Here is an 18,157-nt window from a genome sequence, read left to right as displayed (position 1 = left end):
TCCAGTGGCGACGTGCTTTACACCACTGGACTTGGTGATGTGTGGCTTAGATGCAGCTGCTCGGCCATGGAAACCCATTCCGTACTGTACGTGGGAGGTCACATGAAGTTTGGAGCTCTGTAGCAACTGACTGTGCAGAAAGTCGGCGACCTCTATGCGCTATGCGGAGTGTGTTCGTAGGAATTTCCCACCATCAGTCCAAAAAGCGCATTGGTGAGGTCACACACTGATGTTGGTGGAGAAGGCCTGGCTCTAAGGTCAGGACTCTGTGCAGGCCAGTCAAGTTCATCCAGGGGCGGCATGGCGAAGTGGGTAGAGCGGCCGTGCCAGAAACCTGAGGGTTGCAGGTTCGCTCCCCGCCTCTCCATGCATCCATTTTCTACCGCTTATCCCTTATGGGGTCGCGGGGGGTGCTGGAGCCACCTCAGCTACAATCGGGCGGAAGGCGGGGTACACCCTGGACAAGTCGCCACCTCTCGACATCCAAAATCGCTGCCGTTGAGTCCTTGGGCAGGACACTTCCCCCTTGCCCCCGGTGCCGCTCACACTGGTGAATGAATGATAGGTGGTGGTCGGAGGGGCCGTAGGCGCAAACTGGCAGCCTCGCTCCCGTCAGTCTACCCAAGGGCAGCTGTGGCTACGAATGTAGCTTACCACCACCAGGTGTGAATGAATGATGGGTTCCCACTTCTCTGTGAGCGCTTTAAGTATCTAATAATAGAAAAGCGCGATATAAAATCTAATCCATTATTATTATTATTATTATCCACACCAGACTCTGTCATGCATGTCTTTATGGACCTTGCTTTGTGCACTAGTGCAGTGGTCCCCAACCACCGGGCTGTGGACCGATTGGTACTGGGGCGCGGCCGCACAAGAAATTAAAAAAAAAAAAAAAAGAAAGTATTTTTAAATTATTTTTTAAAATTAAATCAACATAAAAAACACAATATATACATTATACATCAATATATATCAATACAGTCTGCAGGGATACAGTCCGTAAGCACACATGATTGTATTTCTTTATGACAAAAAAAAAAAAAAATTTTTTTTACTACACCACCCACCTCCCCCCCGGTCCGTGGGACAAATTTTCAAGCATTGACCGGTCCGCAAGTACAAAAAGGTTGGGGACCATTGCACTAGTGCACACCATACTTGCCAACCCTCCCGAATTTCAGTGCCCCTCCCGAAAATCTCCCGGGGCAACCATTCTCCCAAATATTGGGGGCGTGCCTTAAAGGCACTGCCTTTAGCGTCCTCTACAACCTGTCGTCACGTCCGCTTGTCCTCCATACTAAAAGCGTGCCGGCCCAGTCACATAATATATGCTGCTTTTGCACACACACACAAGTGAATGCAAGGCTTCCTTGGTCAACAGCCATACAGGTCACACTGAGGGTGACCGTACAAACAACTTGAACACTGTCACAAATATGCGCCACACTGTGAACCCACACCAAACGAGAATGACAAACACATTTCTGGAGAACATCCGCACCGTAACACAACATAAACACAACAGGACAAATACCCAGAACCCCTTGCAGCACTAACTCTTCCGGGACGCTACAATATACACCCCCAGAGGAAGGGGGCCCGCTCCAAACTGTTCCCACAAGGTTGGGAGCGTGGAATTGTCCAAAAATGTTTTGGTATCCTGGAGTATTCAAAGTTCCTTTCACTGGAACTAAGGGGCCAAGCCCAACTCCTGACAAGCAACCCCACACCATAATTCCTCCTCGAACCAATTTCACACTCCTACCACTTGGTGGCTGAGTTACTGTTGTTCCTGAACTCTTCCATTTTCTTCTAATTAAGTTGACTTTGGAATATTTAGGAGCGAGGAAATTTCACGACTGGATTTTCTTTGCACAGGTGGCATCCTAGGACAGTTCCACGCTGGAAATGACTGAAAGCGGCCCATTCTTTCACAAATGTTTGTAGAAACAGTCTCCATGCCTAAGAGCTTGATTTTATACACCGGGCCAAGTGATTAGGACACCTGATTCTCATCATTTGGCCATGGATGAAGTGCTGGCTGTCCAGAGTCGGGACCTGGGGTGGACCGCTCGCCTGTGCATCGGTTGGGGACATCTCTGCGCTGCTGACCCGTCTCCGCTCGGGATGGTTTCCTGCTGGCCCCACTATGGAATGGACTCTCACTACTATGTTAGATCCACTATGGACTGGACTTTCACAATATTATGTTAGATCCACTATGGACTGGACTTTCACAATATTATGTTAGATCCACTATGGACTGGACTTTCACAATATTATGTTAGATCCACTATGGACTGGACTTTCACAATATTATGTTAGATCCACTATGGACTGGACTCTCACACTATTATGTTAGATCCACTATGGACTGGACTTTCACAATATTATGTTAGATCCACTCGACGTCCATTGCATCCGGTCTCCCCTAGAGGGGGTGGGGGGGTCACCCACATATGCGGTCCTCTCCAAGGTTTCTCATAGTCATTCACATCGACGTCCCACTGGGTTGTGAGTTTTTCCTTGCCCTTATGTGGGCTCTGTACCGCGGATGTCGTTGTGGCTTGTGCAGCCCTTTGAGACACTTGTGATTTAGGGCTATATAAATAAACATTGATTGATTGATTGTTGCACAGGTGGCATCCTGTGACAGTTCCACGCTGGAAATCACTGAGAGCGGCCCATCCTTTCACAAATGTTCGTAGAAACAGTATCTAAGTGCTTGATTTGATACACCTGTGGCCGGGCCAAGTGATTAGGACACCTGATTCTCATCATTGGATGGGTGGACAAATACTTTTGGCAATATGGTGTACCCGTGCAGGCGGCGGACTATGGCGAGAATGCATCGTACTCCACTACCATGATTACCTTCTCAAAAAGTACGACAAACGAGGCACCTTTATTTTTATTTTTTTCTTCTTCCAAAACCACTCAAAGCTACGGCGCCCCTAAAGGGAAACGGGAAAAAATGTTTTATTTTATTTTTATTTTTTTATATATATATTTTTTTTAGACATGTATCTCGTGCGCACAAGAAACTATCTTGTGCGCACGAAAGTTATAAAAAAAAATAATTTTTTTAAAAATAATTTATTTATTATTATTATTATTTTAGACATGTATCTCGTGCGCAGGAGGAACTTTCTCGTGTGCACGTGATACATGTCTAAAAAAAATAAGATAAAAAAATATATATATTTTTTTACAACTTTATAAAAAGTTTCTCGTGCGCACGAGAAACTTTTTTATAAAGTTACAAGAAAACAAAACAAAAAATGTATTTATTTTAAATTTTTTTTAGACATGTATCTCGTGCACACTAGAAACTTTCTCGTGTGCACGAGATACATGTCTAAAAAAAAAAAAAAACTTTTTTTTTTAATAACTTTATAAAAAGTTTCTCGTGCGCAAGAGAAACTTTCTCGTGCGCACGAGAAACTTTATAAAGTTATAAGAAAACAAAACAAAAAATTTATTTTAAATTTTTTTTTAGACATGTATCTCGTGAGATACATGTCTAAAAAAAAAAAAAAAAAAAAAAACATTTTTTTTTTTTTTTATAACTTTATAAAAAGATTCTCGTGCGCACGAGATACATGTCTAAAAAAAAAAATATATATAAAAAAATGTTTTCCCCCCATATCCCTTTAGGTACGAAGCCGAACTGTAAGCAAATACTTTTTTTTTTTTTTTTTTAACTTTTTTTAAATATATATCTATATAATCTAATTTCTCTGGTGGGCTTCTCACACGTCCTTCCTGTATAACATGGTTTCTCTTTACAAATACAATACACGCCATGTACAGTACATAACAAATATAGATCCTTTTTTTTTGTTTTGTTTTTGTGAACACTCACCGTGCCTTTCTTTCAGATTGATGTGTGGCAAATTCCTTCCTGTTTTTTAAACGAAAAAGCAAAATGTTGGGCCTAACAGTACCGGATTTAACGTTTTCTTTTTTTTGCAGCTGCACTTCTTATACAACGTCAGCAAACTGCGACATCGGGACATTCATTTCCTGTACAGCGAAAAACATACATTCATTATCGGCTAGTGTCAAAAAAAAAAAAAAAAAAAGACAACAAAAAGTACATAGAAGTAGCGAGCGAGTAATATACAGTTGTTAAACAGTCTGGTTGTTGTTTGCTACAGTGGACCCTCGGAACTGAAACACTTCAGTCTGAAGTAGTTGCCAAATGTGGTTCATATACCAAATTTTCCAGGCTATAGAGCCACCAAATTTTAGAAGAAATAAATATCTTGACATAAATTAGCTACTGTAAGCCACAGATGTATACCGGTAAGAAATATTTTGTAAATGTTTACGTACATACCTTAATTGTTTCCGAACGATGCCTGTCAGACGGCAGTAAAACGGCTGATCGAACAAAACAGAAGCCATCGTCATGGACCCACTTAGCTGCACTTACCATGAATTGATTAACGTGGACCCCGACTTAAACAAGTTGAAAAACTTATTCGGGTGTTACCATTTAGTGGTCAATTAGTGGTAAATTTGCCGCACCGTTTTATAAACCCCAGTGTACAAAGCGTGGGAAATAGGTATAAAGCATGGAAGTCCTATAGACATCACAAACATGGGAGGGTTTGGTAAATATGAATTGTTTTAGTTATATTGTAAAACGTACAAACGTTGCTTGGAGCGATGAATTAAGGATCATTTCGAGCAGAAACGCTACGGATGAGTACTTGGGGATTTAAGGAACGCAACAGGAAGTACATTTTTAACCCGCAATTCCAAAAGATGGCGCCAGGCCATAAATAATAACACACTTTTTCAGTGTCTCTGTCGGTGTTATTATGAAAACTATTTGTTGTATGCAAAACATTATGGCCGTTAGCTAAGAAAAATCCATAAATTAGCCGCACTGTTTTATAAACCCCAGTGTTCAAAGCGTGGGAAATAGGTATAAAGCACGTACAAATGTGCATGGAAACACACCTATAGACATCACAAACAAATATGAATTGTTTTAGTTATATTGTAAAAAGTACAAACGTTGCTTGGAGTGATGAATTAAGGATAATTTCGAGCAGAAACGCTACGGATGAGTACTTGGGGATTTAAGGAACGCAACAGGAAGTAAATTTTCGACCCGCAGCACCTGCGGTGAGTGAACCCGTCCAAAAGATGGCGCCATGCCACAAACAATAACACACCTTTTCCAGTGTCTCTGTCAGTGTTTTATGAAAACTATTTGTTGTATGCAAAACATTACGAAAAATCCATAAATTAGCCGCACCGTTTTATAAACCCCAGTGTTCAAAGCGTGGGAAATAGGTATATAGCACGTACAAATGTGCATGAAAACACTCCTATAGACATCACACACAAATATTAATTGTTTTAGTTATATTGTAAAACGTACAAACGTTGCTTGGAGTGATGAATTAAGGATCATTTTGTGCAGAAACGCTACGGATGAGTACTTGGGGATTTAAGGAACGCAACAGGAAGTACCTTTTCAACCTGCAGCCCCTGCGGTGAGTGAACCTGTCCAAAAGATGGTGTCAGGCCACAAAGAATAACACACTTTTCCAGTGTCTCTTGTCGGTGTTTTACGAAAACTATTTGTTGTATGCAAAACATTACGAAAAATCCATAAATTAGCCGCACCGTTTTATAAACCCCAGTGTTCAAAGCGTGGGAAATAGGTATATAGCAGGTACAAATTGGCATGGAAACACTCCTATAGACATCACACACAAATATGAATAGTTTTAGTTATATTGTAAAACGTACAAACGTTGCTTGGAGTGATGAATTAAGGATCATTTCGTGCAGAAACGCTACGGATGAGTACTTGGGGATTTAAGGAACGCAACAGTAAGTACCTTTTCAACCTGCAGCCCCTGCGGTGAGTGAACCCGTCCAAAAGATGGCGCCAAGCCACAAACAATAACACACCTTTTCCAGTGTCTCTGTCGGTGTTTTATGAAAAGTATTTGTTGTATGCAAAATATTACGTCCGTTAGCTAAGAAAAATCCATAAATTAGCCGCACCGTTTTATAAACCCCAGTGTTCAAAGCGTGGGAAATATATAGTCTGGAAAACATTTTTACTTTTTTTTGTCAATTAACAATAGTTCCTTCTGTTACCTATTTTTCTCAACAACTAATATTGCTAAAATGCTACCTAAAAGCTCTGCTGTAATTAAACCAAATACATTAATTTGACTGGCCCAATGTTCATAGAATTGGTCATTTGATCAACGTTTCAGGAGGAAATGTCCCTTAAAAGTTTATTTGGTGGTGACTCACACCAAAAAAATGCTAATAAACAACAGAAGAAGACTGCTAACACTATTTGCTATTGCTAGCAGTCAACCGGCGAGCTGCTATTGTTACTTGTTGTCAAAGACAGTCGTTTGAGGTTTCACTGAAAAATCTATTACACGAGAAATACCGTATAGCAGGGCTAGTCAACACATGTTCTGTTAAAAAAAACAAACTGCAAAAATATTAATATTTTTGTAGCAGATTCCTAAAACAGTAAAGCCTTTCACACATAGTCGCTTTTTGGCAGCAAGTCCTTTAAAACACATATGTATACCGTATTTTTCGGACTATAAGTCGCAGTTTTTTTCATAGTTTGGCCGGGGGTGCGACTTATACTTAGGAGCGACTTCTGTGTGAAATTATTAACACATTACCGTAGAATATCAAATAATATTATTTATCTCATTCAGGTAAGAGACTAGACGTATAAGGTTTCATGGGATTTAGCGATTAGGAGTGACAGATAGTTTGGTAAACGTATAGCATGTTCTATATGTTATAGTTATTTGAATGACTCTTACCATAATATGTTACGTTAACATACCAGGCACGTTCTCAGTTGGTTATTTATGCCTCATATAACGTACACTTATTCAGCCTGTTGTTCACTATTCTTTATTTATTTGAAATTGCCTTTCAAATGTCTATTCTTGGTGTTGGCTTTTATCAAATACATTTCCCCCAAAAATGCGACTTATACTCCAGTGCGACTTATACTCCGAAAAGAAAAGAAAAAAAAAATATATATATATATATATATATATATATACATATATATATATATATATATATATATATATATATATATATATATATATATATATGACGGCAACTCTTTTTTACATTAAAGTTTCCATAATTAGTGAATTAACAACTAGTAGAGCGTAATAGAGACATATATCATATGTTTGATGACGCTTACTATTAGCTTAAAATTAGCATCATAACACCGCCTCAGCTGTGTACTAACTAGCAAACAACCTTTGAAAAACTATTTTTTTCTTGTGGGAAAAAGAAAGAAAAGCTGTGACATGTTTTGGTAGACGCATTTGTCGAATATAAGATGATTTTAAATTACTTTTTTTGTGTGCTTATAGTCAAGTCAATACGGTAAACATGCTACTCAGAACATTAGCTGTGCCGTCACATAGTTGATGACCCTTCTTATTTACGTTTGTTTATGTTTCCAAAATTAGTAGAATGACAAGCGGTAGATCAGAATAAAGACTTATATCATATTTATAAGCTGCTTTAGAGTTGTTTGACGACACTGCTCACCATTAGCTTAAAGTTAGCATCTTAACACCTCCTCTGTTGTTTGCTAACTTGCTGACAACCTTTAAAAAATACTTTTTTTTCTGTTGGGAAAAATAAATGAAAGCTGTGACTCACTTTAGTAGACACATTTGTCGAATATAAGATGATTTTAGATGACTTTTTTCTTTTTTATTCCGCCTGTATTTAAGTCGATACCGTAAACATGCTACAATGTTACAGGAAACGTTAGCTTGTTTGGTGCTTATAAACTATGGAGGGACAAAATTAAATAAATAAGTAAATAATTATTTAAAATGTGTCATTAATGAATTATAATTGGAAGTAAATACATGAATGCGTAAAATTGGGTGATTAATTTATTTAATGTAAAATTTAATTTAATTGTTAATTGATCTCATTATTTAATTAATTAATACAATTAACAAAATGCCTCACTACCTATAATATGGGCTTTTTAATCATCAGATCATTGTCTCCCAAAGCGTTATTAGTTAATGAGGTCATTAGAGACAACAATCTTGACGTCATGGGTGCCAGTGAGACTTGGTTAAAACCAGGTGAATTGTGTCCGCTTAACGAGGCATCTCCTCCGAACTATAGAAGCTCACTTGTTGCTCGTCCCCTTAAAAAGGGTGCAGGGAAGGCACTAATCTCTGATGAAAACCTTAACCCTAGCCCTAAACCTAGCTAATAAAACAAACATCACTTCCTGGGAAACTTATCAAGGAGCTGTTTGAAATATTTGTGCCATCAGTGCCAAATATTATTAACTTATCCCTTTCCTCTAGTACTGTTACCCTAGCATTCAAAACAGCTGTTATTCATCCTCCGCTCAAAAGACCTAACCTCGATTCTGACTTCCTGCTAAACTAGCGGCCGGTGTCGCACCTCCCCTTTATCTTGAAAATCCTCAAAGAAATTGTTGCACAGCAGCAAAATGAACATTTAGCATCGACAAAACTCTGTGAACCCTTTCAGTCCAGTTTCAGGGCAAATGACTCTCGACAGCTCTTGCAAAAGTGACTAATGATCTATTGCTAACCACGGATGCTGATGCGTCATCCATGTTTGTCGAATATAAGATGATTTTAGATGACTTTTTTCTTTTTTATTCCGCCTGTATTGAAGTCGATACGGTAAACATGCTACAGGAAACTTTAGCTGTGCAGTCACATGGTTGATGACATCTCTTATTTACGTTTCCAAAATTAGTGAAATGAGAACTGGGAGATCACAATAAAGACTTACATCATATTTATGCGCTGCTTGAACGTCGTTTGACGACACGGCTTCGTTGATCACCATTAGCTTAAAATTAGCATCATAACGCCTCCTCTGTTGTTTGCTAACATGCTGACAATTTTATTTTTCTCGCGGGAAAAGGAAGAAAAGCTGTTGCGTGGATGTCAGTTCTCGACTATAAGATGGCTCGAGACAACTTTTTTGAAATTTTCTGTCTTATATTCAGGCCAATGCGGTAAACATGCTAAAAGGCTCCCAAGACATTCCCTGTGCATTATGGCGTATTTTTGAAGGTGGAAGTTTAGCCCCTGGGATGGATTCAGGCAAAACCTCCAAATGTACTGTGGAGAATGCATATATGTTTAAGAGTCCGTTCTTTTTACATAGCCATGTTTAGAGTAGCTAGTACTTTTCCTTTGTATATTCTACTAGTTTGTCTTGTGTTCAGAGGTCTGTTTAGTGTCTTAAACCATCGGAATGTGAAATACAACCCCCACTCTTTTCTTATCAGTGTTGCGAGGGTGAGAGATGGGGTCTTTCTTTGTGTGCAAGGAGTTGGCTTTTCCGTTTGAATGTCAGATCAACTAGAGTAGCCGATATGAATGTATTGATCTAGGTGGTTCTCCTAAAGCTTTAGTAAAACTTGATAATATTCCTATTCTGTCTTGGTGGTCCTTCTTACTCAGCATATATGTCATCGAAAGAACTTGGGATTGACCAGTAACTTAGATTCCCTGGGAGGAAGAGCTGGTCTGACGCAACAGTACGTACACAAACAAACATATCTTAAAAAGTCGGACAAAAACAAAAGGAAGAAGAAAGCAAGTGGCGTGTACATCGGTAGCTACTGTGGATTAGATAGCATAATGATGGTTAAGTTAGCTGCTGTATCTTGTCATTAACGGTATTCTACCGTTATATTAGCTTTTTTTAATGGTAGAAATAACTTCAACTACATTGTTGATGTTCGACATCCAAGGGTCCACTGTATCTTATTAATTGCTTTTTAGCTTAATGAGGCATCCTACGCTTGCTCAGAAGCTATTCAACATGCAGCACCTTTATTCCGTCTGCATCAACTTTCATTTATTGGTTTATTTGCCTTTTTTTTTTCATCCTTTTTTTTTTTAAAAGCCTGTGCATTCCATTGATTCCTATTCACACGTAACGGTGGCCCTTCATAGAAAACGCACTGCTATGAAAGCAAACAAGGTGTCATGCAGGGTCCCACCTTTTCCCGGGCGGAGAAAGAAGGTAAAACCACGAGAATAGCGTCGGCGTTCCCTTCCCGGAGAGAAGGCGAAGTAAAAGGCAAGTTTAAGCTAGAAAAAACCACGAGCGCAAAAGGCAAAAAAAGGCACCTCCAGATGTGCCACACGTCACAAGTTATTCCTTATTAGTGAACGTCAACCTACGGAACATTTACGATTGGTCAACCCTGTTCGTCTGTACGACCTCCTGCAAGCTCTCAGGGAGGCCGTGGCATCGACACATTAAGACACAGTCTCCGTGGATAGTACAGCTAAATAAACACAACAATGCCAGCTAATAGCGGGAACCACAGACATCTTATAAGTAGACGCAGCATTTGCTGCTGTGACGCGAGAAATCGGGCCGCCATCTTGAAGTGGTGATGATGAGCCTAAACTGACAGTTGACAGGTAGAAAACAAAGATGGTGTTCAGCCTTTTCCTGCTCGAATGAGCAGACTGTTGAAAATAGGAATCGGGGGGATTACTTTTCACAAGTAAGATTTAACATTAACACCTCTAAAGGTTTAGTGGCCACATGCGTGGACAGCACCTTTTAGCTCTTATTTCCAAAATTGTGTACACTACTGAATTGGGGTCTTATGGCCGCTTATGTGGACACTTATACTGCCATCTGGTGGTGTTTGGAAAAAAAAAGTGTAAAAATAAAAATTAGCATGTCACTAAACATGAAGTACACGTTTGTGTACGTATGGACTAAGTACATCATATCAAAAGATGATTCTTAGTTTTTATTCTAATTAGGGTCCAATAAGCCCAAATAGCAAAGACAAATAAAAAAAGAATGTAAACAAACAGCTTGGGCCTTAAGAGGTTTTAACTTACTATTGGTTGTATTTTGTGAAAAGAATATTATCACAGAGTTGAGAAGAAGCAAAGATCTTCAATAGTACTGAAATCGTAGCCGCCAGCAAACAGGAGTATGACCATAATAGAATTGCTTGTCAATGAAATTAATAATTACATTTAAAAATGTCATACTTGAATAACATAAAGTTGAGATAAATTATGAAGATAGATTGTAAAAGCAAAACTCTCTGCAAATTTAGCCTTCAGTGTGCATATTGTATATAGTTCTATGCAAACCTATGAAATGTTCTATTTTGTCTTCATTATTTTTGTCAGAATGCACCAGCATGCTTCATTTGTATGTGAAAATCACAAAGAAATCTTCTGGGGGAGGATGACACCCCTACCGACAGCCATCAGATTGTATAATGCATGTGTTCCTTTTGACTGTACACGTACTGTAAATGTACAATGTATGTATATTATTCACATGTGAATAATGCTGTATAATAGACTGTATTTATGTTATTCACATGTGAATAATGCTGTATAATAGACTGTATTTATATTATTCGCATGTGAATAATGCTGTATAGAAGACTGTTATTCACATGTGAATAATGCTGTATAATAGACTGTATTTATATTATTCACATGTAAATAATGCTGTATAATAGACTGTATTTATATTATTCACATGTGAATAATGCTGTATAATAGACTGTATTTATATTATTCGCATGTGAATAATTCTGTATAATAGACCGTATTTATATTATTCACATGTGAATAATGCTGTATAATAGACTTTATTTGTATTATTTACATGCGAATAATGCTGTGTAATATACTGTATTTATATTATTCACATGTGAATAATGCTGTATAACAGACTGTATTTATGTTATTCACATGTGAATAATGCTGTATAATAGACTGTATTTATATTATTCACAAGTGAATAATGCTGTATCATAGACTGTATTTGTATTATCCACATGTAAAAAATACCTAAGTGTTATTGTCTATTGTGAGCAAACTGTGGTGCTGAATTTCCCCCAGGGATCAATAAAGTACTTTCTATTCTATTCTACAAAATTCACCAGCCGCCACTGATTATGATGCATTCTCAGTTTAGGCAAAGTATAAGACAATACTTTCTTAACAGTGTAATTGTAACCAGGAATAAGTCTTCAAGTAACAATATTCAAATACTAACATTGTTGGGTAAGACAAAATTTGGTTTTATTCTTAATCCAATGAAACGGATTGGTGGTTTTAGCTGATATAAAGACTTTCAGGTGTTTATATATGTTTATGTTGAAGTATTTGGCAGACGCTTTTTATCCAAAGCAACATACATAAAAAATACATATAAAACAATCACTGTAAACATTATCATTTAAGGGAAGAATGTAATAGAAAATATCAATACAAAGTGTCAAGACAGAATAAACTCTCAACAGAGATACAGTCTATAAGATATATAGATATCTAATGTATTCATACATTGTTTATGTAGGATATACGCATGTATATATAACCTAATTATATTGTTTCTTCAATTTAAAAGTAGCTGACCGTTTTTGTTCCCCTTCTCTGGGATTATATTCCCAGTTTTGATCTCGGACGTCTGGTCACTTATAGCATATAAGAATATTCTATTACTGTTAAGCAAAGTATGAATAATAAAACATGTGTCCTTTATCATAGCTACACGTATGACAAAAAAGCGCGTGAAAATCAGTGGTATTCAGTGAGGTAAAATGAATTAAATGCGCTGACAGTTCAAATGAATTGCACTGAGTGGAGCGGATCACCACTCCAAGATGGCGGCCCCGCGTCTCGTCAGCGCCAGTAGCGCTCCATGCTGCGTCCACTTATAAGATGTCTATGGCGGGAACCAAACGCTAGCTAAAATGATGGAAAGCGAGCGCGTCGTGTGAACTGTAACTGCCATTATTTTTTTCTCTCTCTCCCCCCCGTCCATATGTAAAAAGGTCAAGTACGTACAGTATACCACAAGAATTACAGCAACTCTGCGTTTACTCTGAGGTATATTTGGTGGTAAGAACCCTGTGTTTAAATACTGACACTATCTGTATTGTAGGAAAAGTCGGACTGGTGGTCCGTGAACGCACCGGGCTTAACAGTACACTGTATCACTAAAAAAAACATATGCCTTCGCATGAGTGAAAAATCGTCATGTGTCGCGATAACACTTTTTTTTTTTTTTTGTATATTATTACTGTAGGAGGGAGCGTTGTTCCCTTGTTGTTATTATGTATATACATTATACATCTTCAAGTGAGATCCCTTGCGGTCGGTAGATGTGACGACTGAGGAGAAGTCTTGCTTTTTACTCACATGGGCGCCTCTTGACGGCCCGTCAACTCCGGAGATGATAAGAAACCTTGATACTAAGATCGGGAGGTGGAGCAGGGCGGGCGGAGGTGGGCTTAAGTGGAGTTCAATGGCGATTAACGAAGGCGAGGGCGCCCTCACATCAGCGGAGGGTCCCGTAGTTGGGGCCCTCGGAGTCCGCGCCGGTCAGGATGCCTGTCTGGTCGTCCTCCGACCGCCTACGGTGCAGCAAGGATGTCAAATATAGATAGGGGTTCTTCTTATTCTGCCTTTTCCTCTTTCTGCCGAGCTCCAAGTCCTCCTGGGGTGTCTGAGATGGCTGCTGGGTCTGAGAGGCGGCCGCACCTTTGGGGAGGGGGGGAAGCAAACCAGTGATCCACCAGCTGAACCTTTACGGAGCATTTACACCAATGAGGTACAGTCGGAACGGGATTCATATAGCCCAATTTGTGGCGGTTTACCTGACAGTGGAGGGGGGCGTGGCCTGCAGGCCTGCCGCGGAACGGGGTGTGCAAGGACCGGCCTCGAAGACAGCGACAGGTGAGTGGATGGCCCAGGTGGGCCTTGTTACCTAATCACCTGTTGCTGTCTTCGAGGGCGGTCCTTGCACACCCCGTTCCGCGGCAGGCCCGCAGGCCACGCCAGGCCCGCAGGCCACGCCCCCCTTCACACTGACATATGAAACGTGACAAATTAGGGGGTGTGCACTATCAACTTTAGCTTCCAGATAGATAGTACTTTATTGATTCCTTCAGGAGAGTTCCCTCAGGAAAATAAAAAAATTATTTTTCCGCTTATCAGAGGTAGGGGTCGCGGGGGCAGCAGCCTAAGCAGGGAAGCCCAGACTTCCCTCTCCCTAGCCACTCCGTCCAGCTCCTCCCGGGGATCCCGAGGCGTTCCCAGGCCAGCCGGGAGACATAGTCTTCCCAACGTATCCTGGGTCTTGCCCGTGGCCTGCTACTGGTCGGACGTGCCCTTAAACACCTCCCTAGGGAGGCGTTCGGGTGGCATCCTGACCAGATGCCCGAACCACCTCATCTGGCTCCTCTCGATTGTGGAGGAGCAGCGGCTTTACTTTGAGCTTCTCACCCTATCTCTAAGAGAGAGCCCCGCCACCCGGCGGAGGAAACTCATTTTGGCCGCTTGTACCCGTGATCTTGTCCTTTCGGTCATAACCCAAAGCTCATGACCATAGGTGAGGATGGGAACGTAGATCGACCGGTAAATTGAGAGCTTTGCCTTCCGGCTCAGCTCCTTCTTCACCACAACGGATCGATACAGCGTCCGCATTACTGAAGACGCCGCACCGATCCGCCTGTCGATCTCACGATCCACTCTTCCCTCACTCGTGAACAAGACTCCTAGGTACTTGAACTCCTCCACTTGGGGCAAGATCTCTTCCCCAACCCGGAGATGGCACTCCACCCTTTTCCGGGCGAGAACCATGGACTCTGACTTGGAGGTGCTGATTCTCATCCCAGTCGCTTCACACTCGGATGCGAACCGATCCAGTGAGAGCTGAAGATCCTGGCCAGATGAAGCCACCAGGACCACATCATCTGCAAAAAGCAGAGACCTAATCCTGCAGCCACCAAACCAGATACCCTCAACGCCCTGACTGCGCCTAGAAATTCTGTCCATAAAAGTTATGAACAGAATGGGTGACAAAGGGCAGCGTTGGCAGAGTCCAACCCTCACTAGAAACGGGTCCGACTTACCGCCGGCAATGCGGACCAAGCTTTGACACTGATCATACAGGGAGCGGACCGCCACAATCAGACAGTCCGATACCCCATACTCTCTGAGCACTCCCCACAGGACTTCCCGGGGGACACGGTCGAATGCCTTCTCCAAGTCCACAAAACACATGTAGACTGGTTGGGCAAACTTCCATGCACCCTCAAGGACCCTGCCGAGAGTATAGAGCTGGTCCACAGTTCCATGACCAGGACGAAAACCACACTGTTCCTCCTGAATCTGAGGTTCGTTTTGTGGCAATTCTTCTACTCAGTGGCCTAGTGGTTAGAGTGTCCGCCCTGAGATCGGTAGGTTGTGAGTTCAAACCTCGGCCGAGTCATACCAAAGACTATAAAAATGGGAGCCATTACCTCCCTGCTTGGCACTCAGCATCAAGGGTTGGAATTGGGGGTTAAATCACCAAAAATGATTCCTGGGCGCGGCACTGCTGCGGCCCACTGCTCCCCTCACCTCCCAGTAGCAACAAGGGGATGTGTCAAATGCAGAGGACACATTTCACCACACCTAGTGTGTGTGTGACAATCATTGGTACTTTAACTTTAACTTAACTTCAGGACGAGCTAAAATCATCAGTCTGGAGGTTGGGTCTCGGGCGCAGTTGGGTATTCCAACAGGACAATGACCCCAAACACACCTCAAAAGTGGTAAAGGAATGGCTAAATCAGGCTAGAATGAAGGTTTTAGAATGGCCTTCCCAAAGTCCTGACTTAAACGTGTGGACAATGCTGAAGAAACAAGTCGAAACTTGCCAAGGGACATGTAAGCAAATATTAACATTGCTGTATGTATACTTTTGACCCAGCACATTTGCTCACATTTTCAGTAGACCCATAATAAATTCATAAAAGAAGCAAACTTCATGAATGTTTTTTGTGACCAACAAGTATGTGCTCCAATCACTCTATCACAAAAAAATAAGAGTTGTAGAAGTTATTGGAAACTCAAGACAGCCATGACATGATGTTCTTTACAAGTGTATGTAAACTTTAGATCGTGACTGTATACAAGCAGGGGGTCCCTACAGGTGTGAATAGTGTGCATGATTGTGTGACTGACTGGCGAGCGGTCTAGGGTGTCATCTTGCCCAAAGGCTCCAGGCGTTCACATAACCCAGAACAGGACAATCAGCATAGAAAAAATGGACGGACGGAAACGCGGGACTCACCGTTTCTCCGTGCGGAAGTGGCGTTGTTATTGTTGTTTTTGGCGGCCACCCCCTTGGCTTTAGTGATGCAGTGGTGCAGCAGTGCTGGTAAACTCTCAGACCCAGCAGGATCACCACACCCACCTAGAGGTTCCCTGAGGAAAGCACACAGAAAGGGCACAACATGCAGCGTCCCGCGTTAGTCTTCATAACCGCAACACCATGCCGTCCCCTCGCAACAAACACAGACAAATGGCAAAGGTCGGTCTCTGATTGAGGTCTTTCACTAAGATGCTGAAACTACAGGCAGAGATGGATGATACGCGTTAGACACAACACGACAGGACAGGAGAAAGACGAGGAATAGTTTGGAATTTCTTCTCGAGCAGCCAATACATGAATGAACCCAGTTTCAGAGTCGTTTAAGTGTTGCTCGTTTAAGTCGACAACTTGTAGTTTTTTTTCCTCTTAGTCAACATCAATGCATAACATGAAGGCCTTCGTATAGTGACTGCTTAAGAAAGGAAACGATGGCTGATTTTTTTTCCTTAAATGAAACAAATGAATACTACTATGCGAAAAAAAACCTCATATGGAGTTCTTTTGGGGTTATCAACATTATTTTGATTTCACGGGAAGTAAAAATCTGGCTGAGAGGCTTTTAAAGAAAGGGGGGGTTGCCACATATGTTGAATGAGGAGCAATAAAATACATGTAAATTGTAACTCTTTATTTGTAAGCTTCGTGTTTACATATTAGCTCCTCATGAAAGAGTCAAGAAAGCTCTTAGTTAAAGTACCAATGATTGTCACACACACACGAGGTGTGGCGGAATCCTCTGCATTTCTTGCCATGTAATAAAAGAGGAGGCGTACAATCTTTCGTCAGAGCGTGGGACGACCCCGTAGAAGGGTACAGTGTCTACGCGTTTCTCCTCAATTGAGCTAAATTGAATTCTGTCTCTGTTTAGTTCCTTGCTTCTTGTCTTGTTTAATAGATGTCATCAGTGTTTGAACCTGACAGTACCAATGATTGTCACACACACACTAGGTGTGGTGAAATGTGTCCTCTGCATTTGACCCATCACCCTTGATCACCCCCCTGGGAGGTGTGGGGAGCAGTGAGCAGCAGCGGTGGCCGCGCCCGGGAATCATTTTTGGTGATTTAACCCCCCAATTCCAACCCTTGATGCTGAGTGCCAAGCAGGGAGGTAATGGCTCCCATTTTTATAGTCTTTGGTATGACTCGGCCGGGGTTTGAACTCACGAACTACCCATCTCAGGGCGGACACTCTAACCACTAGGCCACTGAGCTCAGTCTCAGGTAACTCCCCAAAGGAATAAAAGAGCAAACAGGTGTAATGGAACGAGAAAAAGGTCAATATTGACACTAATAACACAAAGCTGCCATCCATGCAGGCAGTATTTCACTTTGAAACATTGTTAAAATATATTGAAAACGTATTTAAGCGTTTTTAACACCTTTATGAGTGAGGGCCTTTTGGATTCCCGGACACCTTTAGTCAGATTTTTTTTTTTTTTAATAGTCATTGTTCAAAAATAATAATGAGTCAAAATCAATGTTGTTACAAATTAATTACCTATTTAAGGCCCTAATTACTTTACACCAAAGACTCCATTTGGAAAAATGTTTGGGGGAATTTATGGCATATTTTGTGTTTTTGCCATAAAAAAAACAGGCTTTTCTTTTTTAAAAAAAAGGAGGCATTGTTAGAATAATTATGTATAAGTTATCACACAACTTTCATGCTTATAGGCCGTTGCTATAGTTATTATCAATTGTGCTGAAGTTGTACTTTTCTATCTGTGCAAAGGGACAACTTGCAATCTTGGATTGCGAGTCGTCTCGTATCAGTGTTTGTGTCCAGACCCGGCCTGCTGAATGCCAAGGGCGAACATCGAGTACCGTGACGCAGACACAGCAGAGACAGGGCGATATCACGAGTGTCAGCACATTTCCATTTCTGAAAAATCATATA

The 18,157-nt window shown here is 41.0% G+C and overlaps 1 protein-coding gene across 2 annotated transcripts in view; it reads right to left on the bottom strand.

Moving 5' to 3' along the window:
- Positions 1-12,445: 12,445 nt before the first annotated feature.
- igsf9ba (immunoglobulin superfamily, member 9Ba) overlaps positions 12,446-18,157 on the bottom strand; it is a 215,350-nt gene continuing 209,638 nt past the window's right edge. For both annotated transcript variants that reach the window (XM_062059908.1, XM_062059909.1), the window contains 2 exons: positions 16,180-16,313; positions 12,446-13,601 (listed from right to left, as the gene is read on the bottom strand). In XM_062059908.1, coding sequence (XP_061915892.1) covers positions 13,399-13,601; positions 16,180-16,313 — 337 coding nt within the window. In that variant the 3' untranslated portion in view covers positions 12,446-13,398. The remainder of the gene's footprint in view (positions 13,602-16,179; positions 16,314-18,157) is intronic.

The sequence above is a fragment of the Entelurus aequoreus genome, linkage group LG10 (genome assembly GCF_033978785.1).
Source record: "Entelurus aequoreus isolate RoL-2023_Sb linkage group LG10, RoL_Eaeq_v1.1, whole genome shotgun sequence".
Taxonomy (NCBI): Eukaryota; Metazoa; Chordata; class Actinopteri; order Syngnathiformes; family Syngnathidae; genus Entelurus; species Entelurus aequoreus.
The sequence above is the reverse complement of the archived record's forward strand: the minus strand, read 5'-3'. Positions and strand labels throughout refer to the sequence as shown.